This window comes from Primulina tabacum, chromosome 11 (genome assembly GCF_025594145.1).
Source record: "Primulina tabacum isolate GXHZ01 chromosome 11, ASM2559414v2, whole genome shotgun sequence".
Taxonomy (NCBI): domain Eukaryota; kingdom Viridiplantae; phylum Streptophyta; class Magnoliopsida; order Lamiales; family Gesneriaceae; genus Primulina; species Primulina tabacum.
This window is the reverse complement of record NC_134560.1, coordinates 7,034,628-7,061,966: the sequence shown is the minus strand read 5'-3', so window position 1 is coordinate 7,061,966 and position 27,339 is coordinate 7,034,628. Positions and strand designations below refer to the sequence as shown.

The 27,339-nt window shown below is 35.3% G+C and overlaps 4 protein-coding genes and 1 pseudogene across 5 annotated transcripts; 2 read left to right on the top strand and 3 right to left on the bottom strand.

Moving 5' to 3' along the window:
• Window positions 1-58: 58 nt before the first annotated feature.
• On the top strand, window positions 59-3,086 carry LOC142518576 (uncharacterized). Of its 2 annotated transcripts, XR_012813586.1 has the most exons (6): window positions 59-509; window positions 1,217-1,371; window positions 1,553-1,619; window positions 2,031-2,082; window positions 2,235-2,380; window positions 2,955-3,086. XR_012813586.1 is itself a non-coding variant. In XM_075621368.1 (5 exons), exons 1-5 carry the CDS (start codon window positions 161-163, stop codon window positions 2,326-2,328), a joined length of 717 nt encoding a protein of 238 aa, XP_075477483.1. In that variant the 5' UTR covers window positions 83-160; the 3' UTR covers window positions 2,329-2,473. The 2 variants fall into 2 exon arrangements, 1 of the variants encoding a protein (XP_075477483.1); XM_075621368.1 differs by lacking the exon at window positions 2,955-3,086 and having other exon boundaries at window positions 83-509; window positions 2,235-2,473.
• Window positions 2,959-5,314, bottom strand: LOC142519580 (uncharacterized). The gene is made up of 3 exons (XM_075622623.1): window positions 4,595-5,314; window positions 3,166-3,708; window positions 2,959-3,060 (listed from the first exon to the last, which is right to left on the bottom strand). Exons 1-3 carry the CDS (start codon window positions 5,312-5,314, stop codon window positions 2,959-2,961), a joined length of 1,365 nt encoding a protein of 454 aa, XP_075478738.1.
• Window positions 5,315-6,536: 1,222 nt separating this feature from the next.
• On the top strand, window positions 6,537-11,640 carry LOC142518157 (mechanosensitive ion channel protein 1, mitochondrial-like). The gene is made up of 7 exons (XM_075620864.1): window positions 6,537-6,743; window positions 6,852-7,698; window positions 7,776-8,053; window positions 8,819-8,919; window positions 10,049-10,156; window positions 10,549-10,770; window positions 11,423-11,640. The coding sequence occupies exons 2-7, from the start codon at window positions 6,929-6,931 to the stop codon at window positions 11,519-11,521; spliced, it is 1,578 nt and encodes a 525-aa protein (XP_075476979.1). The 5' UTR covers window positions 6,537-6,743; window positions 6,852-6,928; the 3' UTR covers window positions 11,522-11,640.
• A 1,551-nt stretch (window positions 11,641-13,191) lies between these two features.
• Window positions 13,192-15,585, bottom strand: LOC142517838 (protein BPS1, chloroplastic-like). The gene is given in 3 exon segments (XM_075620301.1): window positions 13,192-13,633; window positions 13,635-14,472; window positions 15,439-15,585. Coding segments are annotated over 2 exon segments (1,029 nt in total). The 5' UTR covers window positions 14,460-14,472; window positions 15,439-15,585; the 3' UTR covers window positions 13,192-13,429.
• Window positions 15,586-18,912: 3,327 nt separating this feature from the next.
• LOC142519579 (putative serine/threonine-protein kinase At1g01540) lies at window positions 18,913-26,361 on the bottom strand (annotated as a pseudogene).
• Between the last annotated feature and the right edge of the window lie 978 nt (window positions 26,362-27,339).

Sequence of the window (27,339 nt, the reverse complement as noted above, 5' to 3'; positions counted from 1 at the left end):
TTGAATACTTTTAAATTCCTCGTATTTTTTGTTTGCTTCTGCTACTGGTAGCAGTAGTGCCAAGTCTCCCGTCTAAATCTATTTGGCCCGCTCGCTTTTATGGCCAATATTTGTTGAAGCTGCTGTTGACACCTCTGCATTTTTCTACATTTTTTTTTCGATGGCCACTTTTCTTTTATTCAAACCAGTACTTATCTCTCCCTCTCCAGCCCTACATTCTAACCATCTGATTTTTAGTCCTGATTATCGCCAAAAAGTTTACAAATTCCGATGCAGTGCAAAAAACACAACGAATCAAGATTCTGAACCTGAAAATTTGTTGCTCAAAATCGCCTGGTATGGCTCTGAATTTCTTGGTATAGCTGCTTCCTTCCTCCGTTCTCCAACGAGAACAGAGGATGCAGGAGGAGGTGTCTCAGAGCTTTTTGTTGATGGGTTTGGAAAGATTGATCGGGCTGTGGTTGTGGCAGCCATCAAAGAGGACTTTCAAAGATCATACTTTGTCACTGGTAAATTACTGCTATTTATGAATTAAGTGCTAGCTTTTCAATGTGTCTCCGTCTCTAAATGGCAAATAAGCCTAGTAAAAAGTGAAATTGCAAATTACCCATGGAACAAAAAAGCTGCAGATTAATGTTTAATATATCTTGGTGGATTACTTCCAAAAGTGCAAATTTAACTTAGATAGGAAAGTTATCCGCCAATGTAAGACACGCGTCTATACTATAGCCGGAGGAACATACCCTTGAGTTTAAAACTATTGGATCATGTGAGCCCTACATATTTCATAGGGATACATATATATTTATGGGGATGAATTTGATCCCATGTAGCATATAACACTTCACAGGGATAATCCTCGACTGTAGGTTTCGCAACAGTGAATTTATCAATTTTTCCCTCAAGAAAGTTTGTCATTTTCACGTATATCACTTATTGACAAGGCAAAGTGTACGTTTGTGCTTTAGAAAATTGAACATAAACTTAATTTATTTTTTTCATTTTGATGGAATGGCCTGGTGACAAAGTTAAATCCCTTCTCGCACGCTGTTAAAAGTATGCAATTCATCGTGTTTGGGACCTTGGGGTTGGAAAATGCTCGGCTTCTTCATGGGGTGTGTCTTGACATCACCTGAGATATGGACATCCTTATATCCATTCTTGAAGGTGAGGAATGATTCAAGAAAAAAACTAATCTTGCTCTGTTATGCTTCAGGAAATCTGGCACTTGATGCTTATGAAGAGGATTGTGAATTTGCTGATCCAGCGGGTTCCTTTCGAGGGCTAAGTCGATTCAAAAGAAACTGTACCAATTTTGGTTATCTCCTCGAAAAGTCAAATATGAAACTCATGAAATGGGAGGATTTTGAGGTCAGATCAACAACCAAACAGCTGAACTTGTCCCAATATTTCCCTTTTAAGTTCCATCAAGTTTTTGTTGTCACGCAACTTTGTAATTTGGCACTTTATACTTCGTCCTTGAGATGCCGTGTATATAGAAAGCTGGTGGATTTTGAGGTTTCTAATGTGCTTTTTTTCTGCTTATGAACAGGAGAAAGGAATTGGGCACTGGCGGTTTATATGTGTCATGTCATTTCCTTGGAAGCCCATTCTTTCAGGTGTATATTCAACTTACAACTCATGAAGGCACAGAATTATGAGTCTGTTATTCAAGTAAATTACACGTAAAACCCCTTAGGTTTTTCCTGATCACAAATGCTACCTCTGAGCTATCATGAACTGTGAAACCCACATCTGATGTTTCTGCCACCTACACTTTCCTCCTTATTTCGCATGCCATTAGGAAAGGAAAACGATGACAGAAAACCACATGCAGGTGTTCTTCGAACACTTCTGTTAGTCGTTTTTCAATTCAGTTAAATGCAGGTGTAGCTTTCATAATTTTTGAAAATTTATAGGCACTTGTGATCTTGCCAAATTGATGGGGAATGTGTTCAGTTTGTCCTTGTTTTCAGGATTTAAAAAACTGTGATTTTGCTGAATAATTTAATAGTTATATTTCAATGCAGCTACTGGTTATACAGAGTATTACTTTGATGAAAAATCTGGAAAAATATGCAGGTATGCAAACATGGATACATGTGTGTGAATTCAAGTTTTTATTTTTTTTTAAAAAAACCATGAATTCAAGATTGCAACTAGCTACTAGTCTTTATCGAGTCTTGAATTCTGCATCCTTGTACATAACTAACATCCTGCTTGGATCTTTTCAGGCATGTGGAACATTGGAATGTACCCAAAATGACTCTTTTGAAGCAAATCTTAAAGCCTTGCAGGGGATTATTTAGCAATAAATCTAGCAAGTAGCGTGAGATAATGGCATGATTTAATAATTTTCACCTTTTAATCATCTTTTAAGGTAAATATTTAACCTTTAAACGTAACCAAGTTCGTTTACTGTGAAACAAAAATTCAATAGAAGCATATAAAGTTAGGATGAACTTGGGTATCACACATAACTTGTATCTCAACCTTGAGGTGTCTGATCCTATCATCAAAAGGAGTAAGTCACCCTTGTACTCTAGCATGCATGGTAAAGAATATGAAAAATATATGGTAGGTCAATGTGACAAAAAAGCAAATATTCAAACGTTTAAACTCTACAGTCAAGAGAGAATAAATTTGAAATTTTTATGTGTTGTAAAGTTGAAATTTTTGTCCACTAATTTACTAAGTTTTCAAAGTTTGATTTTAATACACTAATTTTAAATTTTTCGATTATTTTGATGCAATTGTTTATGTGGTACCGGAAAATACTGATTTGACGTAAAAAAAAATACCACATATCAGATGTCAAGTGAGCCTTTGAACCAAAATAATCAAAAATAGAAATATAGTGCATCAAAATCGAACTTAGACAACTTAATAGACCAAAACTTAACGGGGGAAAAATCGTTTTCCCTAAACGTACTATCTCTATTATACTGTTTCAGATTTTCAAATTTCAATTGTTTCGCCTTCTGCACATTCATGAACATCAACTGCCACTGTCCCTTCTTTTTGTGTTGAAAGCACTGTGCAACAGTTTCTCCTTGGAGGCTGCAAATTAAAAAATATATATAAATTGAGAACAGTACAATTAAAGCAAACAAGAGAATTCAACTCTAGGCATATTAGTTTATTTTCTCTGAAGTTGGCATTTACCTTGTCCCATAGATTAGGATCAGGCTTCTTATAAACTTCCACTCTATAAATACTAGAAGGATCATAATCCATCTTCCAACCACAGCTTCTCTCTGAATTCGACAGGACGTATTCGCTAGCCGTTTGGTTTGTTGCATTGTTAAACACAGCATTCGACAGCACGTAAACAGACGGCCTTTCACAAGAATTCGTTCCAAAAGGTCTAGTGTTGAATATCAAACCAGCACCATCGCCTCCTCGGTACCAGTCCAGAAAGGTTCTTGTAGGCTTTTCCATGTCGATAGCCCGAATAAGACCCCTATAGATGTGGGAGGTGTAGCCCCATGAGTTCGAAATCGTCCAGTTACGAGCTTTATCATAACATATGGACTGCTGCATGAGCGCAGCTGAGTCCAGTCTCATCGGCATCCTAAGTCGTTTAAGGGCGTGTGCCTGGTCCACATTTGGGAATATCGGGTCCATTACATCGAGGTGGTGGAGTGTAACTAATGGTGCTACCGGATGCGCAGATAATAGTCCCATTGGATTGCCGTATATGTCCAGCTGCAATAGGGTTAGCATTTCAGATAAATTAATTCGTTCTTATATATTTAACATTTTTCTAGCTTATCTTGATAAACTATTTGTACCACACACCTACAATAAGGACAGTTTTAATCTCTACCATGGGAAAAATTAAAAGAGCTTGAAACATATTACGTTAAATTAATAGCTATTTAAAATATATAAATAAAGCACGAACATAAATCTAGAATGTCTAAATAACTTTTTTATGACGATAGAACTCGAAGCCGCTGCCGTTTGGTGCACATTAGGTAAACCTCCGGGTTGAAGAGTCGCCTGCAAATCAGGCTAGTTAGGTAAATCACACTAGACAAACTTTTTGCGACAGAGATCGTTCGAGAAAGTGTTGGCAGGAGAATCGAATTCATGACAACTCAAACCCTTATCTACACAACAACCAACTAGGAAATCTTTTTTACTCAGCAAACAATTTTTGCCACAGATAACAATGACAGAAATCAAGAACTTTTATGTATGTAGTTAATTTGCCACACATAACGGCACAAGATAAGAAATTTTATGAATATAATTTGCACACACGAAAATGGAACAAAATAAGATTTTTTTGCGCATGAGATCAATGAAACTAAACACAAAACTAAGAAATTATTCCATCGAAGGTACTCTCGCTGGATCCAGGAACAGCTTCATGTACTAAATGTCATGTCCAAGTCAAAGAATATTAAAGGGATGCTGGAATATATTTGCATACGAATAATATCTAGTCCAATTTTTTTTTTTTTAACGTGAACGACAAATCCTATTTCTTTGAACGCGAGAAAATATGAAAGACATACCCATATATATTAGCTAGAATAAAAATTTTATGTCAACTGAATCCGAAGCAGATGAAATCTAATCAAACCTGGTGAAATCCAACTTCCTTGGTGAGAGGAACTCCAAGTTCAGACATGCAAGCGTGGATCCGATCATCTGAGCCGTACATCGTGGGATACCTCTGCATGCATCTATCTTGCATTTTTTCAAGTTCTTTAGCCAATGGATAACTTATGGCAAACCCTCCTCCTCCATAAGCCATATGATATGAAAAATATAAGTTTTGCCTATGACTTTCCGTGGTACTACCAATATAATAAAACTTGGTATGATCATATTTGGACAAAACCCTAACAAGATTATCGGCCACGAAAAACGTATCGTCGTCTCCCAACACGATCCATCTCACATCATCCAACTCCAACCTAACGATCTCCGACACTATACGTGATATTCTTAAAGCAGAACGGTCACCACCCACGTGGTTATACGGGAATTCTGAAGTATTACTCGATATTTTCACTTGAGGGAGGGACTCGTCGTGGTCGACCGGCTGATCCAGCCATGCAAAACCTCGCATCTCGTCCGGCCTCCACCATATTTTGATGTACTCTTTCCTCCTGTCCCATAGTTTAGAAGATGCTCCGATACCAAAAACGACGTGTTCGAGTCGGGTTCTCTCTCGAAAACTAGGGTTTTGAAGTGCAACTTCTGTAAGGTTTTTTGAAAGGGAATCAGAAATTTTTTGAGAATCTACTGTTCTGATTAAAGGCTCGTTGTTATTGTACTCTCTTAAACAAAGGGGCATGAAATTTGAAGCTCTGAAGATGTACAAAGAAAAGGAGAAGACGATGAAGTTGGCTAGCATCAAAAATACAATTATCCATCTTGAAAATTTTTGTTGTTTTGATGACATTGTTGCAGTATCCAATTTACTGCTTTCAGGTTAATTTACTTGCACAATCAATCAGTGGTGAAGATCAAAATATCTCCATAAATAAAAACCCAATATAACGAAGATAGTCATGATATATATATATATATATATATATATATATGATAACGCAGAATTTTGAATATCTGGAATTAGCTTTAGGTTTCACTGTCCAAGTAGGAGATTTGATGTATCAGGATTGTATCCGATAATGTTGGGCTGAAATTAATTCTAGTTACAAAATTTTTAAAAATAATCATGGGCCGAATATCTTCACAACATCGCCTCTGGTTGGTAAATTGGAGTTGGGATAAGCTTGTTAGGGCCGGTCCATTCTATTTAACTAGTTTATTGTTGGGCCTGGAAAACAAAAGATTTATCGCGCAAGGGTTTCCCATACGGCCCAGGATTCATAAACAAATAAAACTAATGAATTTGAAAATCCAGATATTATTGATTTTCCTTTTATTACAAAAGTTCTATCGGTCTTTTCTTTTATACATCAGTCACAATCTTTAGAACCATAACAGTGTGTTTGGTAACCAAGATTTGGGAATATTTCATGGGATTTGGATTTCAAAATCTTATTTTTATTGTTCGACAAGGTGATTCAAAAAAAGAATTTGGATTTGTTTAGAATTTTATGTGATTTAATGAGATTTCAATGAGTATATCCAAATCCCATCAACTTTGATAAGATTTGGTGGGATTTGGATTTTAAAAATATACAATTACTTTTTAATCCAAAACCCATCAAATTTTATTTATATTTAGATGATTTCTAGCTTAATAAATTTTAAAATTCCAAATTCGAATCATTTTTTCTCCAAACAAAAAATTGATTTGTAAATATCATTTTTAAATTTTAAACCAAACACCAAATAAAATTTCAAATACTTGAATTTTCAAATTCAATTCCAAATCAAAATTCAAATTCATATCGTGAAAGAATCAAAATTACTAATTTTTTTTTAGCAAAGATATTAATTTAAAAGTAAATATTTTGGGGGTAAGTGAATAATTGATAGTTTAGGGACGCATTGGAAATTTATCCTTTTTTCTTATATATTTAAATTGATTTTGCATTTTTGCTTTGCCCTGTACCCAAGCAAAGTACCAGATGTTCTTTAGATTGTTTATCATTTCCTTTAATTTTTTTTTATATAGTTTTTCTCTTATTTAAAGTCCACAGAAGCTGGTTGAGGTGTTAAATCTGGAAAGCTGGTCATTGATAAGCATTCTGCTTCGTGGTGGTGTTTTTTTTTTTTTTTTTCTGTGCTGTAATTTGATTCAGCTTTTTTCAGTAAGATTTACTGATTTTAGTGTAATACGTAAATTTGTAAATTCTTACTTGTCCCCGATTTTGCTTTGTTTTTCTTATTGCTGATTTGGAGTGTGATTCATGTTGAAGTGTTGGGACTTGGACTTTGCTTCGGTGAAGATTTTGATTACTAAGTGACTGTAGAAAATTCTGCCGAATATTACAGTATGGCTGCGGTGAGAATTTCTCGGCTGAGACCTTTATGTTCTTCTGCAAAAGCTAATTGTGGTATTCATATTAAACCGTGTGTTGCATATACAAGTAAAAGTTATCACACTGGGGAATCTGGGCATGTGCAGAATCTTGAGAGCAATAGTTCTAGAATATTGTTTTCGAACTCTGCTATTTATGCTCGGTGTTCGAGAGGGGGTTACTTTGATGCATGTTATACGAACAAGCTAATGGGGAGTTTGGTTTTTCGAGGTAGTTTTTCATTTGTATGGATCAGCCCTTTCGTTAGTAATAGGCTGTTTTCCTCATCTACCGAGGGTAAAGGTAGCATAACTCGTGACTCAAATGTTATTGCTGATTCTGGTGCAAGTGGGAGTGGTGTGACTGATGGTGGTGTTGGACAGGACGGTTGGATTGGTAAAGCAAATGACATCTGGCAATCGGCTGGTGAAGCTATGAAATATAGTGGGGAAAAGGCAAAAGAAGTGTCAGATGAAGCTGCTTCTCATGTTCAAAAGATTTTTGATACCTATCCTTATCTTAGAGATGTTATTGTACCTGTAGGCGGAACTTTGGTCGGAACTTTACTGGCGTGGTCATTGTTGCCTAGTATCTTGAGGCGATTTCATAGATACTCCATGCAAAATCCAGTTGCTTTGTTGGCTAGGAGCTCGCTGTGGGGTTCTGTCCCTTATGAGAAAAGCTTTTGGAGTGCTATGGAGGACCCAGTTCGATATTTTATTACGTTCCTGGCATTTTTGCAAATGTTAGTGTATCTATATTTGGCTTGATGTTCGTTTAAGCATCTAGGAAAAATGGATTTAATCTTCGATTCTTCTGCAGTGGTGAAATGGTAGCTCCAACAGTTATTTCTTCAGAGTACATCGTGCCTGCTTGGAGGGGTGCTTTTATTGTTTCACTTGTCTGGTTCCTGCATCGGTGGAAAACAAATGTTATTACTCGAGCTTTGGCAGCTACGAGCATGGAACATGTCGACAGGGATAAGTTGTTGACTCTGGACAAAATATCATCTGTTGGACTCCTTGTTGTGGGGTTGATGGCTTTAGCAGAGGCATGTGGAGTTGCTGTGCAGTCTGTTATGACTGTAGGAGGAATAGGAGGTGAGTCTTTGTTAGTGATAATGGTTTCGTGATAGAAATGATACGGAGTATATTTCAAGGAATAACTTTTTTTATGAGTTGTGAAAATAAAATGTCCATGAATCATGCACCATCCTTTGTGTAAATTTTAATGACTGTTAACAAAATTGAGACGAATTTGCTATGATATGGAATCTTGACAGCGAGAATCATATCAGAATATCAGAATAACTATGACTTGTCTCCAGTTTACATGTAGTCAAGAGGTATTATTCATTTAAAAGAGTACCTTGTAGAAAATCTTTGGCTCAGAAGTGATGCAATTTTCCATATTGAGATCATCGCAATTACTACAACTTTATATATAAGACCACCGGCCGGATGGTTCCATTAGTCCTTTACTTTCTTCTGTTCTTCCATTCTCCATATTATCTCTCTTTGGGAGGGGTTCTTGTGGTGAGTTCTTCCTGCAATTAGTTGTACTCCACAAATCATACATGTTCTTTAATAGTTTAAATCTGATTGTTTGTTTTGGACACAATTGGATAGAGATTTTACAAAAAACTCTATTTAGTTAATTATTAATTGGGTGGCAACCTATCTTACCCTGAATCCGTCATTATGTATACTCTAATTTGACTGTCAATTGATAGTCTTGCAAGATTGCTTTTAAGGATGTCTTATCCAGTTATCCTTCAATTGTACATATATATCTATTAATAAATTTTGTTTCTTATCAAAAAATTAAATTCAAATCTGACTGCACCATCTTGTATACGTTATCAGGAGTGGCAACTGCCTTTGCTGCAAGGGACATACTTGGGAATGTTTTAAGCGGTCTTTCCGTGCAGATATCACGACCATTTTCGATTGGAGACACGATCAAAGTACGTAAAATATTTTTGCCGTCTTAAAAAATATATGGGTTTCTGGCGTGCAGGTTCACATCTTGATTAGAAAATTTGTATTAATATCTCCCCCTTATGCTTCATGCCATGGCTCTTTGGAATTCCAAGAATGAGCTAAAAGTTTCTGGTGACATTTTATCTTGCAATAAGTCTTTGGCATTTCTTTTTCTTTAGTTTGACAAGAGATAAAATGAATTTCATGCTTGTTTCCTAAAGCACCTACGTACCAAACTGCTTCAAGTTTTGTAAACCTGAGTCTTTGAGACAAAGATGAAATATATGATTCTAGTGAATCTGCACAATTTCTTGTGCGTGTAAAATAATGGAGTTATGTGACAGATGCATTATCATTTCAGTCATTTATTATGATGATAAGAAGTTAAGATTTCATTTGTCCCTTATATTTTATTCTTGGTTAGGGAGAGGAGGAAAGTTGGTAGTAGGAATTAAACAAATTACACGAAATAAATTTCGTAGATGAATCACTGAGCTGCTACAAAATCATTACAGACAATATTATGCATATTCTGCAAAAGTTTTTTTGAAAGGCGTTAATATATTTCATCATATGCTGTGTACTATGATTGTCATATCAATCACTCAATCCTAATATATGATGCGAACAAAGAGAGTGATCTTTCAATAAATATGTGAGCACATTTTTATTTTTTTCCATTTTCTGCTTAATACAATATATGAATCATATCAATACATTTTCTCAATTCGAGCTTGGTAGTCTCCAGAAAGAAATGAATAAGTAATATTTTCATTCCATCTCCAATTGAGATTTCAACGAATCATTTATCATATGTGGTAAAAGAGAACCTCCTGCCTTCAAGGTGAAAATCAAAACAAAATACTATAAAAGGGAATAGTTTTTGTTCTTTTCACATTTTTAGAACAAATGCAGGCTATCCATATCCTTCCCTGGTGGTTGAGATTTGAGAGCTGTGAAGGAAGTGAATTAAATACTTTGTATCTAGTGGCCCACAATACATTCTCCAGTCCACAGGCACCTTATTGATCTAGCTTCAGTTGCATTCTACAGATCGGATAGTCTGTCGTCTTTTTCAATCTCCCTTTCATCCCTTTGCACTTTGTTTTGCAGGCTGGGTCTGTGGAAGGTCAAGTGGTAGATATGGGTCTCACTACTACATCACTGCTGACTGCAGAAAAGTTTCCAGTTATTGTCCCGAATTCTCTGTTTTCCAGTCAGGTATGCATATTTATTTCTTTTCACTTGTTGAATTACTTTGTTTTTTATTAGATATTTCTTTAGTTAAAATAACGACCACCAAAGATTATCCTTGCACTCATCGGCTTGTCTCTACATCAACAAGTTTATTGTTGATTTATTGATCCAGCTGTAGATAATTAATTGTTATATCACATTCTTGAAAATATCGTGATTATAATTTATATTTTTGTCAGCTTCCTGGGTATCTTATGTTTAACAATTTGTATTAGCATGCAGTTATGAATCATTTCCAGATGTACATTTGCGAACTGTAAAACTAATTGGTCAATATAGCAAGTGCAAAGGTCAACGGTGGAGTTCAAGATTTTTCAGTTCAGGAAAGGTTAACTAGTTCCTTGTGCCAATTATAGGTAATTGTGAATAAATCACGGGCCAAATGGCGAACCATGAGCACAAAAATTCCATTACAAATTGATGACATAGACAAGATTTCCCAGATATCAGAGGATATAAAAAGCATGCTTCGATCAAATTCAAATGTGTTCTTGGAGAAGGAGGCACCATATTGTTTCTTGTCTTGTATTGAGAGATCATATGCTGTTTTGACCTTTGGATGCAATTTAAAAAATGTGGTATGTTCTTTTTTCTTGGTCATTTCAAATATTTTATGATCTGCATACAAGTTAATTGGACGAAGAAGCATTCATAACCAATTGATTGAACAAGATTTTATCTATTTTTATCTGTTCTTGGTAAATCTATACTTTAGAGTTGTTCTAAAAGCCTTTTACAGTGATTATCATTTTCGAATTATTATATTTATAAAATTGAAAACACGGGTAGATTTTTCTGGTACAACCCAACGGGGAATACTTATTATGCATTTTCTGATCTTCATGATCATGGGATTTGGTCATTATGTAACTTTATGTTTAAAGCATTTCTTTTGATGAACAGTGATACTATGATGTCATTGACTCTAGATTCATGTCCCTCTAATAGTTTTTCATTCAAGTTGGTTGAATTCTCCCATTCTCTGTATCTTTTTAATTTTAACAACATTGGTCAAGTTGGTCGAATCCCCCAGCTCTTAATCTTTTAAATTTTAATCTAAATTTCTTATTTAAATCGACTATGATTGACATCGCATAATGATCAACATTGTTCTTCCATTTCTCTTGATACCCTTTCGTCCAGACATTCCAAGATCTTGCATAATGTGTTAGTTTTATATATAACTCGGTTTAGCTTATTACAAGGTCCTCACGGTGTTGATGGCTGTAGGGAAATGAGGCGGAGCAGGATATTCTTCTTCAGGCTGTCCGAATAATTCAACAACACGGTGCTGCATTAGGCAGAACTCAGGAAAACACTCTACATTGACACACCAATGTTGCATCTTCTACCAATTTGTGTGTAAGAATCAAATGTATTTCACAAGCACCATTTTGGATTCCTTGGTGACGTTTCTCACCCTTTAAAACATTTGGAATTTTTACACACTCGTGATTTCTGCAAGTTTCTTTTGGGAGTGAACGAAGTTATTTTGTGTGTTGAAATGTTGTATTGAAAGCGTTTCAATCCATCAAAACTGAACGAACAAAATATAGAGCAACTCATAATCGTTATATTAAGATTAGAGGTATGCAAAAGTCTGTTTGGTTTTGACCAATTTCGGTATAAATATAATTTTATTCGTAAGTATTTGAATATTCTTTTTAAAATGCCTAAAAATGAAAGATTTGATAATTAAATAAAACTAACAATTTAAAATAAATAGAATCAAAATACAATAACATAATTAAGTATATTAAAATAATTTTAAAACATCAATTTAATATTTTGCATTAAAGTTCATAATCTTTTGAATTGATGATATATATCCTTTTATATATTTTAATAATATATATAATATGCAAACCAAAATATCCGAATTCAAAATCAATATCGACCGTTTAAAACGAATTTTAAGTTCCGGTTCAGTTTTAACCGTTTAATGAACACTTAATTGAGATCGCGAAGTGTATCAAATGAACTGTCGTAGGGAATGATAGACGATTATCTAGGATAGTTTCGTGAATGTGATTTTAATAGATTCTTGGGGACAAAATTGCGGTCTGAAGATTTCATTACAATTTGAAAGGGTACCTATTTTCATCATTAAAGTGTTGATAACTTGCATGTCATTTCGTGGAATTTTCCATATTATAGACTTCCTTCCCCCTTTGACAAGGCAGGGGTTTAATATATAATACCCCGGTCTCGTTAATATTCGTGGGTTTGATCAAACGTGCAGAGCATTGTCGAACAACAAGAATGACGAGCTTAAACTACGGGAGGAGACTATGCCAGAATTTACAAATGTCTTAAAAGCCAATAATCTTACCATTCTAAAAAATTCACGTTTCATTATGGAATCTGGGCAAGACCAAGTGAAACGCATCTATTCAAAGAACTATCGAATCTAAAGGCAAATTCTTCGTCGGTTTAGAAATCAATTTTGGATGTGCATGACATTAAATTCAGGGGGAACTTGGTTGCCTAACACGCATACATATGAACTTATATTCGTATACAAAATTACTTGAATCGTATTAAATAATGATTGGAGCTCAAGGCAAACCAAAAGATGTACCAAGCTATCTCATAAGAGCTTATATCTAAAATGAATTATAATATATCTTTATCAATAATTTAAGATCAATACAAAATAAATGAAACTCGCAATCACAAAACATAATTTGAAGCTTTTCTTTATAGATCTAAAAAATATTTAGCATCTAACAAAATAAATTATACTCCAACGAACTCCAGCTCAAGCTAAAAATAATTCATTTCATTTGTCATGCTTTAGCTTTCAGCTTCAAGTCAACTCAATAAAATTCGAGTTCGAACTTGAATTCGAAGATTACTCTGTTCGTATCAACTCGCATCCCAAACCTTCACTCACCAGCCGAGTGGGCCTGGGGATGCAAAGAAATAAAGATGAGAACACTGAACATCCTCCACCATAAAGGCTTAAAAAACAAAACCACCACGTAAGACTCAACACATTTCATGGGATCATAAATCCCAAATTCATTCCATTAAAACCTTACATAAGAGTTCGTACATTTCTCGTCACACCACAATTACAACAACGTACAACAAAATCACAACCATATATTGTATATATTGAACTAGAAAACAAGACACTCCTTAACTACACATATTTGTATACAAGGAAGATTTTATACCTTCCGTTTTACCTTACCCATCTGGTCTTTTTCGATGTTGCTACCCAGCACTTGGTCAAAGGCGTCGCCACTCCCCACCAATTCTAAGGTTAGAAATCAATGCGTCGCGTCCAGTTAAAACAATTTGGAAGAACCTGTCCACCTCCTTTGCAAGGTGATCAAGCCCTTGTGAGAAAATTTCTACCGATTTTTTTAAATCCAGGGTCGACTCTTTCAATACTCCAGTTTCAATAGGTGGGTCTACCCCATCTTCTTCCAGGAATAGGGTACAACTTCTTTGCTCTCATATCAACAGCTTCAAGTTCTTTCAATATGGTGAAACTTTTGCTGGAATATATGCTTCTTATCTCCAAATTAACGAATGCCTGAATTGCCATAAATTCACCCGCCCACAAGTAAGACTCTGGAACTGGAAGGTCTATCAACTTTTTAGGAGAACCGGAGAATGCAGCTGCAAAACTGCTGCAAATGAAGAGGGTCACAACCTTCACTCCATACATAGCTCGCATTAAGACCTTTCCCTTTGAAGAGTTTTTAACCTTCGGTTCATCTAGCATTTGGATCAGACTGTCCATTACCGAAAAACAGTTATCAAGTCTTGGATTCTTTGAACCAATATGCTTGCTCCATCCGTCGAGCGATGATCGAGCCCGAACAAACTGATCAGATGAAGCACTGCTCAAATTATGCAAAACACACTGGAGATAAAGGTCACCTTGTTTCAGTCGAGCGACTTCAGAGCTGAAAGAAATGCATATATCTAATAACTTCACACTATTGTCCAAGTAAACGTCAATCCACTTATCCTCCCAATCAGAGACGGGGAGCTCAAGTGCTGTAATAAGAGTTTTTATGTCAGTATGAATTTCACACAAGGCTACCATTGCAGAAATCATCCATGATAGACGGAGGACATCTTCCTTATCAGCTGGCTTAAGCTTTTTAAGCCTTGCTGCCAACGTCTCCTCAAAATTATTCAACAAAGCGAGGAGCTTTGGGGAAAGGCGAGCGCCTTTTGGTAAAATCATTCGGAAGGGATTTCCGAATGGGAGGAAAGGCCTCTGTGGTTCTTGTGCACGGCTCATTTTCACAAGCTAACTGCAAAGTAAAAGAAACACAACACTTGGATCACATGCGACAAGACATATTCTTTAAACTTTGGATCCTACAAGGAAAAGAATGAGGGATCCATAGAAAAAGATGACACACAATAAATATCTAAGAAGTAATCAAATGTGTTGTTTCAAGAATCGGTATAAAACCTTAAATACATTAAGCAGAATTTTTACAACTTCAAACATTGATGGTAATACAGACTTTAAGCATGAATTCATCACTCCTACTACCAAGACACGTAAAGCCCAGGGGTCATCCCCAGAATTCATCATATAACCGCCAGATCTGATCTGCAAGAACAACCATGTCCCAGATTCCGTAATACATATAAAAACGCTATCATAAAATATTCAAATCGCATCCAGAAACTCAGGGAAATATAGATGTCAGACAGAAATTTAAATATAATTAAAAAAATAAAAAATTTCACTAAACATATAGATTCTTCAAGAAACTAAAAGAAAATACTCAGAATACTTTCACGCACAAAAAAAATAGATTTCCTCCCATAAGCACGGTCAACGTACGAATCTAATAAAAACTAAATGATGTTCTCCAAATACTTTACCAAAACTTATAGATCTTCACCGAGTTTACACCAAAACTTCAGATCTTCAACTAAAAGAAAGGTCAACGCACAAAATCTCTGGAAATTAAATTTTTATTATAAGTGAAGTCCTAATTTCTATCACTATTTGACAATCAACATGTAAGAAAATCAAACTTTCGATAAAGAAAAAATCATATTCTAAATAAGAAACTTACCTAGACTATCAGATCTGCGCCGATTAGAACGTTAAGGACCAAATTCCCGAAAAAATTTACAAATTAAGTCAGAAATCTAAAGTTAGTTGCTAATAAAAATCACATGACAGACACAAAAATAGAGAAATCAAATAGATCAATACGTATTATACGTGATTTACAAGGAGAGAAGATGCGACGAACCTGAAACAATACTCGGAAAGGCGTAGAAAAGTTGTGAAACTTCGTCGAAGTCTTCGCAAAGATAGGGTTTGCTGTCTTTGTGTCGTAAGATAATTATAATTAGAAATAAAATGGTCAGATAAATCACCGTTGGTGGGATACAGGGACACGTGCCGAAATGCGATTGGATTTCAGTTATACCGGGGGCTTATTCTTATATGGTGGGAGAGAGCGTGGTGGATTATAGTCCGCCAAATTGGACCGTAGTGGGAGAAACTGCCAGACGACATTTGTAGTAAAATAATGGGTAAAAATGATTTTTCCAATAAAAGTTTATATATATTATATATTAAATGTAATACTTTTTTATTTTATAAATTCTGTTTTTAATTGAAATATTAATAATTACAATAATTTTTATTAAAATAAAATATTTGAAAATTTAAAAAGAAGAGTGACGGTCTCACGAATCGTTATATGTGAGACGGGTCAACCTTACCGATATTCACAATAAAAATTAATATTTTTTCATGGATGACTCAAATAAGAGATATATCTCCCAAAATACGACCGCTGAAACCGTCTCACACAAGTTTTTGCCTAAAAAGAATATGTTTATTAGTTAGTTTATAAATAGTTGTGGATATAACTGTATATTATCCGAGATAAGTTTAAGAGAAGTTTTAAAAAATTGGATTAAAACCTTTATGTAAATTAAATAAAACTTATTGGGAAGCCCAGGCCAATGAGTACCTCACGCAAAAAACTCCAATCCACGGTATCAAAAGCTTTTTGGACGTCCACCTTCATAATACACCTATGAGAAACCCTCTTGCGACAATACTTACGAAGAAGCTCCCGAGTAAGGATGGTAGTAGAAATCATATTGAAAATAAATTAATAAAAAGTGTTCAATTTTAATAACATATTAAGAATCAATCATTTTAAAAAAATAGATAGATCCATAATAAATTATTATATATATATTTTGTTGGACTCAAATTTGCCAAAAAAATAGAAAACAAAAGTTCATTAGAAATTCGGTCAATTTGAGAAGTGTCCGCACTCACGATTACGGAAGTTGGGGCTGAACTTGACCAACGATCACATGCAATGATCGTGGAAGATGAGTCAAACTACTTGGAAAATGCGAGAAAAAAAAATAATCATCAGAAAGAATGTCTTAGCTATTTCATCAACAGTCAACTCAAAATTACAACAAAAAGCTTCCACAAATCTTCATTTTTGTAACTCATTTTAATCCGATAAATCAGTAGCTTAATGTCCTTAGTTTCAGCATATTCCTTCCGTTTTTCTAATGACACAATATAGTTAGAAGTTGTTTGTGAAAATCTTCTGACCTTTTAAATTTTAGTTTTGTTGCTTACCAAGAGAGTTTAAACCAATAACTGAATTAAGATCTACATCATTTGATTATAAAAATCGGATTATCTATAACTTTGGTGTGATTTTGTATCTAGCACACCTATAAAATTTCTGTCCAAACTGATTTTGGCACACCACGTGAGACAAAGATGCCTCAAGCGTACTAAAAAAATACGAAGGAAGGAAAGACCACTACTAAGAGACTGATGCCCGTGGAATATCAGTCGAGAAACTGATATGAAATTATTTATTAAAGTGGGGAGAAGACGAAAGAATGGCGGATTTGAACTCAAACTGTTAATGCTTTATTCGATAAGCTTCAGACTATTTATAATAGCCTTACCATAATAAACAGAATAATAACAAACTAATGATAAAATTAAGGAAGAACTACCCACTAAGCTGAAGATCACCACATCATGGAACATAATAAACAATAAATTAAACATGTATCTTATTGACTAAATATTCTATGAGTAGGTCTCTTGTGAGACGATCTCACGAATCTTTATCTGTGAAACGAGTCAATCATACCGATATTCACAATAAAAAGTAATATATTTTCATGGATAACTCAAATAAGAGATTACGACCCGTGAGGCCATTTCACACAAGTTTTTGCCAAAATATTTTGGTGATATAAGGATAACTAATAAAGATGATTCCGTCCGTCTAGTCCGCGAATGCGATTTAGCTCCAATTAGTCTGAGTACGACGAGTAGTTCGACTATTGAGAAATCAGAGTGGTAATTTTGTTATTAGGTATCAAGACTTGTGTTTGTTTTCTTGTCTTTCACAAGAACCTTTTATGAAATCGAATTGATTGTAATGTAACATAATGAATTTGTATATTTACTGATTTTTTTTTATTTTAAAAAGAGATATATATGTTTATCCATTGGGTGACAAAAGAAAAGACTTGGCAGACATACTTGATGGGCCAGTGAAAAACAATACAGCCATTTGCCAGTTCATCTTCACTCAAATGACACCAAATGTGACCTATATTTGCATTCATGCTTAACTCAATGCTATCTACCAATATGTAACATTGCAAGTGCACGCCTAGTTGCCATTTAGCAACCAGAACAAGAATTTCAACCAAATTATCTGGCTAAAATGACTCACCACACCCGTGTTTATAACCATCTTCGGCTTACTTCGTTGGCTCTTACCACCTGATCGGATAAAGGTCCATACCCAGGCGTCAGTCCATCAATTTAAAGTTTATATTTCAAAATAAAGTCTAATGTAAGATTAAGACAAAATTTCAGGTTCGATACCCGATTATAACAAAAATCACATGTACCGAAATAATCTATAAAAGTTGAATTTTTATTTTATTTTGAAGAGAATAGCCAAGTCCACAGCAAGTGGCCCCTTACCTGGTGTCATATGATTACAAATCCTTGTCAATGGTTACTGCATTCTCGTGTCAGTGAAATTTACAGGAGAAAAAGCCCTGATTCGGTTTTGGGTTGGAGTCGCATGTAGCAGAAGTACGAAGTCAAGCGGGAAACTTGCAGACCACACATTTATCTTTTATTATGTGGGATAATTTATAAGTTTTGAAAAAGATGAAATCAAGAGGTTTGCCACATTTGTCTTTTGCACAATCCAAGAAAGGCCGTAACAATGATCTGTAATTTCTAAAAACAATGAAGGAAAGAAAGAATCATTCATTTTATACAAAATGCTAGTGATATTTTGATGATAAATACGATAATTAGTTGATAAAGGAATGATATGAATAGGCATGCAAAATTTTGAATAATAGATTAAAATAATGGTATGCAATGTTTTCAAAAAAAAATAATAATTAATGGTATGCAATCTTTTTACCATCTATCTCTACCTGCTTGGTAAATTTTGGCACCTACTGCTATCCCCTTGAGAAGCATCAGATATACCTTCACTGCTTTGTTTATCCGGCGCGTGACTACTATTTTCCCTGAGGGAACCAGAAGATGTGCGGCCAATTCGTCGTTCCTGCATTCCAAAAAACCTTTTAGTTGCTGGAGATGATTCAAAACTAAACTTGACCAGAGTTCAGGAAAAAAAAACAAGAAAAAGAATTTAATGGCATATATAACGAGATAGTAGGTTTTCTTATTCGAGCATGTGTATCACATGACCCATTTTAGGCCTCTTCTGAGCATCGGGATCGACACAACGAAGGGCGGCGGCCAAGATCACACGTTTCAGCATTTTTGAAACAGGTTTTTCAGGCAACTTAGGATGTATTACTTCCTCAGATTTCCTGTCACTCACCATCATTTTCAGCCAATCAACTAGATTGACCTGCATTTATCGTTTGTGATGTTTAGAATTTAACAATCAAGAACAGGCAGGTATTGAGTTAAATAAAATTGGGTATTCTGGTAGTTAAAACTTTTACCTCCCGGTGGCCTACTATGATCAACCGGAGATCTACCAGTTATAATCTCCATAATCAGCATTCTAAAGCTATATATGTTGCTTTTTTCATTCAGCATACCGGTGCAAGCATATTCTGGTGCTACATAACTTGTAAACCATGGAAAAGTAAGATATTTCTTTCACATTGATCCATTTGAGGTGGGGTTAATACCTGAAAACAAGCCAAAAGAAGTATAATATTACAACGAACGAACTAACCCAAATGTTCCCATAACTCTCGTCGTCACGTAACTCCTCTCCGAATTCAGAAATTTAGCAAGCCCACAAAATCTGACAACTTTGCATTCTACTGAAGGTCGAGCAGTATGTTGCTGGTCTTGAGGTCACGGTGAACTACCTTTGATTCTAGACCCTCATGGAGATAGGCCAAGCTATCACAAAGAATAACTCAAGAAATAAGCCAAACGACATTCCTTTCCATGCGATGAAAAGAAAATAGAATTAAATTGTAACACTCTATCCTACATCAGAAGGTTGAAGAGGTGTGAGTGTAATAGATTTACATGAAAATGCAATGAACTCTTTTTTTCATTAAGAAAGTGAAAAGTAATTATGAGCAAAGCTCACTTTGTAGAATCTAGTTAAATCGGACCAGTGGACCCGTGGTGTGACAGTCTTAAAAATACCTTACCCTTTTGCCGTCCCTATGACAATGCCCATCTGAATTATGGGAAAAGGACTAACTTCCCCAACATCTCCATGAAGCCACTGGTCTAAATTTCCATTTTCCACATTCATAAACAAGCATCCTACATGGAACAGCAGAAGAAATTGGAGCAACAGTCGAAACTAATAAGTAACAAAATTAAATGAAATATGGAAATACCTGTAAGCTCCTTCAACACTGTATCCTAGCAGTCTTAGTAGATTCTTATGCCGGACACGTCCAATTGCTTCCACTTCCACCTTGAACTCTTTCTCAGCTTGAGCCCTGCAATGCCTCAGCAGATCAAATTTCAGGCCTCGAGAAAAATGGGAACTACACATTCATATATTGAAAAGTTATACCTTCCACACTTTTAGTCAAAAAGTAAAACGTTTTTTTAGTAACTACAAGCGTTATCGCCCTCTGTACAATATTATATTTTATCACACTTGTGACATGAAACTTAATTCTTACTCGCACTTCTCTGATCTTTAACTCGTTATGTCACTGAAACGTCTGTCCTTTTTATTACTTTAAAAGTGCAAGAAAAAATTTTTTTTAACACTCAATTTTCGGCCATATACATAACCCTCATGAAAATATTTTTATAAAATATTTTACCTTTTAAAATAAAACATCATCCAACTAGCATTTTAAAAATCAAGTGAAAAGGTCATAAAAATGAAATCGTCACCTGTTTTACCCAACCTAAATAAAGCAATAAGTTTGAAAAATATAACCCATACTAAACCTCTCAAAAATCTCTCAAAAGCATAAATAAATAGTCTTAAAAATCTTTAACTTAAAATCATGAATCAGTAAATCGTAAATACGGAAAAAGTAGAAGCGCTGGTCCTCGGGTTATGTGCGCCTTCAGTCCAGTCAAATCACCCGTCAAGTCCTCCCTCAAACTCACCTGCATCCATCACACCTAGAGAGTCTAAAGACTCAACACACCATCATCTTTATAACAAGTAATACGTAATACAGTCAACATATAACAGTGAAAAATATTTGTACTTAAAATATCGTTTTCATGAAGATGCATAAACTTCAAACATGAACATTTTCGTAAATCTTTTATGATGCATGAACTTTAAATAGAAACATTTTCATAATGATGCATCAACCCTAAGAATAAACATTTTCATGACATGTATAACATAAACCTTAACCTTTTCTTTTTTCCTCAACATGACATGACATAAAACCTTTTTAACATGATCATAAACATTTTTCCTTTTCCTTTTCTTTTTCCTTTGTGGAATTCAGATCGTTAATTGTGACTTTCCTCATCATGACATGACATGAAAATCGATGGATCCATCTACATGAAACCGCAGTACTGGGTGGCGGGGATATCAGCGACGCTCTCACCGGTCAACTGAGCCTTGGCCTAACATGATCGAATAGAAATACGATCGTCGGGGCTCCCTCTGGGGCCTTCTCCCATAAATGGGCTCCCTCTGGGGCCTTCTCCTCTCACGATATTCTCATTCTTCCTCAAACCTCATAACCTCATATTCGTAATAATGGAAACACAATCGTCAGGCTCCCACTGGGACCATCACCCTCACGACGTCGCCATTATTAACGAATTAGTCACAATCACTTCACTTCCTTCAATATTTTTCATTCACATCACTTTATAAAAATCATGAATAACATAACATTTTTCATTTTTGAAAGCAAGCATGCAACATGTATTTTAAATGTCTTCCGTAAATCATAAAAATTCCTTAAACACTTAAAAATCATATTTTTATCATGAACAATTCATAAACATTAAAAATAATCATATTTTCATAAAAACAGTATTTAGGGCACTGTCATGACGTTTACTAATTTTTAGGTGTAAAAAGACCGTTTTACCACTAGACGTAAAATTTCCCGTTTTTGACATTTTCTTGAATTCAATGACTCTAACATGTCCCAAATAACTATTTAAGCCTAAATTAAAATTTCCATAATTTTATTTAGCTTAAAAACTTGGCTTTTTAAATTAATCCTTAATTAATCATTTTGACGGTGTTTTAATCTCGAAAAATCTCAAACTTTAATATAAAATTCCCAAATTAAAAACTTAGACTTCTAATAATTATTTAAGCTTAAATCTAATTTTCTATAATTTTATAAAGCTTAAAACTAGGTGTTTCAATTAATTCGTTAATTAGCGTTCCGTGAGGCGATAAAATCCCGATTAAATCTAAAACTCATTATTTTGATCCCAAATTTTAAAGATAGCATTTTTATTATTTATTCTACCCTTCCAAGTCATGAGCCACACCCGTGGACCCTTGGATCTATTTTTAGCCTTATAATTTTCGAAATTGACACCCTAACGAACCACCCGAGCCATCTCCCAATTTACTCGAGCCACGCCCGAGCCACCTTGAGCCAAAACCTAGCCAACCCACCTAGGGACCCTACTTACCAAGCCCAGCCCAAAAACCAGCCCTGGCCCGCTCCCAAAACATCCTGGAACTCTACCTAAAATTCTGCACGTGTGTGTTTGTAGTGTTCTTGTTGAAGTGTGTTCCCTAGTTGCCTAGGACTCTTCCAGCCACCTAACCACCGACCCCTCATGAGCCTAACTGACCCTACACCAGTCCCAGATCCGAGCCACCCCAAGCCCGAGCCCCTGAACCAAGCAGCAAGGTGCTGTACATAGACAGCACCTGCGCATCCCCTTATTTGTGAGAGTCCTACTTGCGTGGGACTCTTTGCAGCAGCCACCAACGAGCCCTAGCCTCCCTGACCCACTTTGGACCACCCTGAGCCATCACCTAGACCACCCTAGCCTTCGCCTGAACCCGCGCACCAGCCTAGGCGCTTGCACCAGCAGCACGCCACTTTCTTCTTCAAGTGGGTCTCGCGCATCTCCCCTTCTCCCCTACGTGCAGCAGTGCCCAGCCACCCTAGGGCTCCTCCTATCCTCTCAACACGACCCTAGCCAAGCCCCTACCAGCCCTGGCCGAGCCCAGCTGTGACCCAAGCTAGGCCAAGCATCGATATTCCCTTAAACCGAACCCCATGATCAAAACGTTTCGATTTCGGTCCCGACTTGTTTTTATTATCAGTTGCGGCTTGTTTCTTTGGTGATTGCCGTGAGTCTAGTGAGTGTTTTAGGACCTTAAATCATGCATAAACACTACTAGTTCATACCTAAGACCATGGCAGCCCCTTTACTTGATAAAAATTTGAGTTTGCATCAAAAATCTTAAGTTTTCTCCCATGTGCATGTCATATTCCGAAAATACAGAAAATAAATAATGTTCTTCATGCATACAATATTTAAACAATATTATGATATGATGGATGAGAAAATGAGATGTATGGCGTGGCTTTGCGTTATATACGCTCGAATATACGTTGACAACGAAGAACGGGAGACGACTTTGGCTTGTTCTTGCTAACTACCTTCGAAAACCCTTCCCAAAATCCTTCAAAGTGATGTGTATGTGTGCTGCCGTGTGTGGTGGGGGTTGGGGAGAGTTTTCAGAATTGCAAAGTGGGTGGCCGATTTTGTGATGCTAGGTGTAGGGATTTTTAACATATTATATACTACATAATTCAACTAATTAAGGCTTAGGCCTATTAAGCCTTCTAATTAAGCCCATTAGTTTAATTAGGATTTAAATAAAATATAAACAAAGTTTTTGTTTAAATAAATTTGTGAATTTATTAGTCGGGTTGCCAAAAAGCTCGTATTTTTTGTTGAAAATCCAACACCGATAAAAATTACGTACCGGCGTATAAAATCGCCTCAAAATCCCTTATTTTCAAAAATATTAAAAAGCATCACTCATATTTTAAATAATTAAAAACAACTGTTTAATAAAAACATTTTCTATTTTTTTCAGCCCTCGGTCTCCGTTCCTCGATCGCAACCTGAATAACTTTTAAAAATACATTTTAATACAACAATGTCGAAAAATATATTTTACACATGCAAATATTCACAACATAAATAATTAATGCAATCAAAATAATTAAATAAAATACAAAAGAATTTAATAATTGCATGCATGTGGTTTGCGTGGACCTTTAAATTTTCGGGGAGTTACAGTCACGCCCCGAGACCGGGGTTCAACACCGGCGTTATTCAACAATCACATAATTGCTAAACAACAAGCCTCGTAGTACAGTATAAACCAAAACCAGTTTATATCATAAATATCATAAAAATGGAGTTGTCCTTACAATAGTAACTCTGAAAAAGATAAAAATCTGCGGAAGCGTTTACAACTTGAATTAAAACTCACAAGAACATATTCTTAATTAAAATTCTTCATGCGTCCACTATCAGTCCAAAAACTGGTGTCTGATTCTTCTTTCTCTATTTCTTTTTCTGATTTATCTGGGAGGGTAGAGTAAGGAGTGAGTATTTTGGGAAATACTCAGCAAGTGGGGGCCGTTCGAGCACAACATAACAAAATGCATAAAAATTTGAAACACACACCTTTCATAACATGACTTATACCACGTGCACATCATTAACCAGATACTGAGATTCATCTACTTTCAATGGTTTACTAATATCAGTCCCTAATTTTTACTACTCTAAGGGGACGAGGCCGTATAGCGGTTATCTCTCCCACCGCGTAAGGGTACGTATGGTTGAGATTCCCACCCATATCAAGTTGAATTATCACAGTGTCAAAACATTACTCATGCCAAAAATCGTAACCAGAAGGGGTAGAAGAAGAATTTGCACTCGACCGAATTTTAAAACACCCGAAATGCATAACCGAAATTTACACATTTAAAACAAGTCCACTTACCTTAATCCTTGAATAAAAACACGAAGAATTCGAAAATCATATAAGAATCATGTAACCGACACTTCGAAAACGCAGCAGCACCATCGCCCGAAAAATCAGCAGTCTTGAAAAATTCATTGCGCCTTATTGAACCGTTGGATCGGACTCAAAATTTCACAGTACGTTTAAAATTACGTCAAACATATTATGAACGGTGGAGATCGAGTTTGAAATTTGTTTTAACCTGCTTATTGACAAAAAACGTAGGTATGCTGTTTCTCGCCTAAAATCTGAGCAGTTTTCTTACGAAGGCTATAAACGAATAACTAACCGTCGGATTTAGTCGAAATTTGGATATGTTGTTTCAAACATATTGAAGCATATTCTGAACGGTGAAGATCGGATTTCGGCTACTCGAACGAGAGAAACGAATTTCTGAACTTAGACAAAATTTTGATGACTTGTGCAGAATTTTGGGGAGCAAATTTCGAGAATATGGAGAGAAATTCGAAAATTTGATGTGTAAATGATGTGTAAATTCTGAATGAAAGCTTCTCCTATTTATAGGGAGGTGGCTGCTATCCTGATCGTGTATTATCCTTGCGTTTGAATTTTTGAATCAAATTTTAAATCTAGGATAATTATCATATCAAATCTTATATCTTTATCTGGTATCAATATCATATCAAATCTTAGATTTTTATCTCGTAAAAATCTTTTCAACTTTGAATTTATATTCCAGACTTTACCTGCTCATATCCAAATATTCCTTATTTAATTTCTTAGATCGTCGTCTATTTATTATCACAAGTTCAAAGTATATGCACAATATTATCTTAAATCTTGAGCTCAAAAATATTGTGCACGATATAATTATCCACACAACTTTAGATAATCTTGCAAATCTTACATCTTAAATAATGAGATAGATACCCGAAGATTGCATAATACTAACACACTTAAATTATAGAAATATTATCATGATTACAAAATCTTGGGTTTTACACGTTAATTAATGATGATGCCAAGAGGGGCAAGACTATTAGAAACCATTTATCCCAAAAGCTCGAGCACGTCGAAGGTGGCTCCAATAATAATTTTATAAGCTAATATGCCTCATCATGTGTTAACTAGAGAGTGATAAACATATATCCGAAATCAATATCCAAAGCTTAACACGCCCTATTGATCAGTTTCAAGCAATGAAGGCTCATTGATAAATATCAAGTTCTAACTCAATGAAAATTAAAGGAATGCACCAGATGTCTGCTGGGCCATGATATTATGTTAGGCAATGATATTTTGCTAATAATCGATTTTTCCCAGAGCTACACATCATGAGAACATACTCAAGCAAAGGGCGATTCCCTAAGCTAACTAAACCAAAATCAGAAGCGGAGAAAGATGTGTATCCAAGATTAATAATGGCTAACTGATTCGAAAATCTTATTCACGGTCACACAGCCTACGGTGTCGAGAAAATTATATTTTCGAAATCAGATAACATCCAAGGAATTTCCATACAGATTGTTCAATAAATTCTTGATGGCGACCCGAGTATTATCAGGCTGAACACCATAATACACAATCCTGTATCCACCTTCACCAATCACATTTCCGTCAGATAATCCATTCGAGGCCTGATAAGAACGAATCATATAACTCTCTTAAAACTTTATTTTGTAGTATTCGTGCTTATCTGACATTTTTATTCCGAGTTTTATACTTAAATCGTCATGTTTTTTTATTGTTTGTAGCTTGACCAAAAGGCGTAAAAAGTTCAATTTTGGAGTTCAATTTTTGGAGATAATCGTCAAAGAGTTCAATGCCAAGTAGGAAAGATTTCCGAGAATGAAGGAAATAATTGATGAAGAATTTTTCCTATCATCCAAGAATTCTTATGATAAAGATCGAGAAAGTTTTGTGATTTTGGAATAAATTTGGGCTAAAAATGTAATTTTTATACCATTTGAAGTTGCTAAGATTAAGTTATGGAAGAAGGAGAAAAACAGAAGAGGTCCTGGGACAAGGCGTGATCACGCCTTGTGTCTGCTCAACTCCTGCCTTGACAAAACAGAAGAGGTCCTGGAATAAGGCGTGATCACGCCTTATGTCTGATTCACTTCTGTGGCTTAATATATCTTGACATATATTCACACATATATACCAGTAGAATTTATTTCTCTACACTGGTTTTATTCATCTTCAACTTGCTAACTTAAACATCCGAATGGCAACGCCGGACACCTCTCCGACGACCATTCACATGTTCGTTTTCTTGTGTTCAGGACATCATACAACTCATTTTTCCTCATTATCTTCACATCAGGATCCGATGGATTGATTGACCCAGCTCACCCTATTATATATATATATATATATATATATATATATATATATATATATATATATATATATATAAAAGCCACTTTTTGTTCTATTTTCAACGTGAAGAACTATAATTGAATCTGAAGACTTAATGTATACTAGCACCACAATACACGTTTTGCGTAGCTATATGATTATTTTTTAAAAGTTTTTTAGTTTCGTCAACATGTGTAATTAGTTCATAGAGTATGGGTGGTATTATAATTTATCGTAGAGCATGATATTATCGGCATTTATATGTTATAGAATTTGAGAGATATAATAATTTTCATACGAGTAAATATTCTTATGGAACGGTCT

Coding starts and splice junctions, on each gene's coding strand:
- LOC142518576 (XM_075621368.1), top strand. CDS start 161: ATGGCCACTTTTCTTTTATTCAAACCAGTACTTATCTCTCCCTCTCCA. Junction 1,372..1,552: donor TGAAATGGGAGGATTTTGAG/GTCAGATCAACA, acceptor GCTTATGAACAG/GAGAAAGGAATTGGGCACTG. Junction 2,083..2,234: donor AAATCTGGAAAAATATGCAG/GTATGCAAACAT, acceptor GGATCTTTTCAG/GCATGTGGAACATTGGAATG.
- LOC142519580 (XM_075622623.1), bottom strand. CDS start 5,314: ATGCCCCTTTGTTTAAGAGAGTACAATAACAACGAGCCTTTAATCAGA. Junction 3,709..4,594: donor AGGAAGTTGGATTTCACCAG/GTTTGATTAGAT, acceptor ACCCTATTGCAG/CTGGACATATACGGCAATCC. Junction 3,061..3,165: donor ATCCTAATCTATGGGACAAG/GTAAATGCCAAC, acceptor TTTAATTTGCAG/CCTCCAAGGAGAAACTGTTG.
- LOC142518157 (XM_075620864.1), top strand. CDS start 6,929: ATGGCTGCGGTGAGAATTTCTCGGCTGAGACCTTTATGTTCTTCTGCA. Junction 8,054..8,818: donor GACTGTAGGAGGAATAGGAG/GTGAGTCTTTGT, acceptor ATACGTTATCAG/GAGTGGCAACTGCCTTTGCT. Junction 10,157..10,548: donor ATTCTCTGTTTTCCAGTCAG/GTATGCATATTT, acceptor TGCCAATTATAG/GTAATTGTGAATAAATCACG.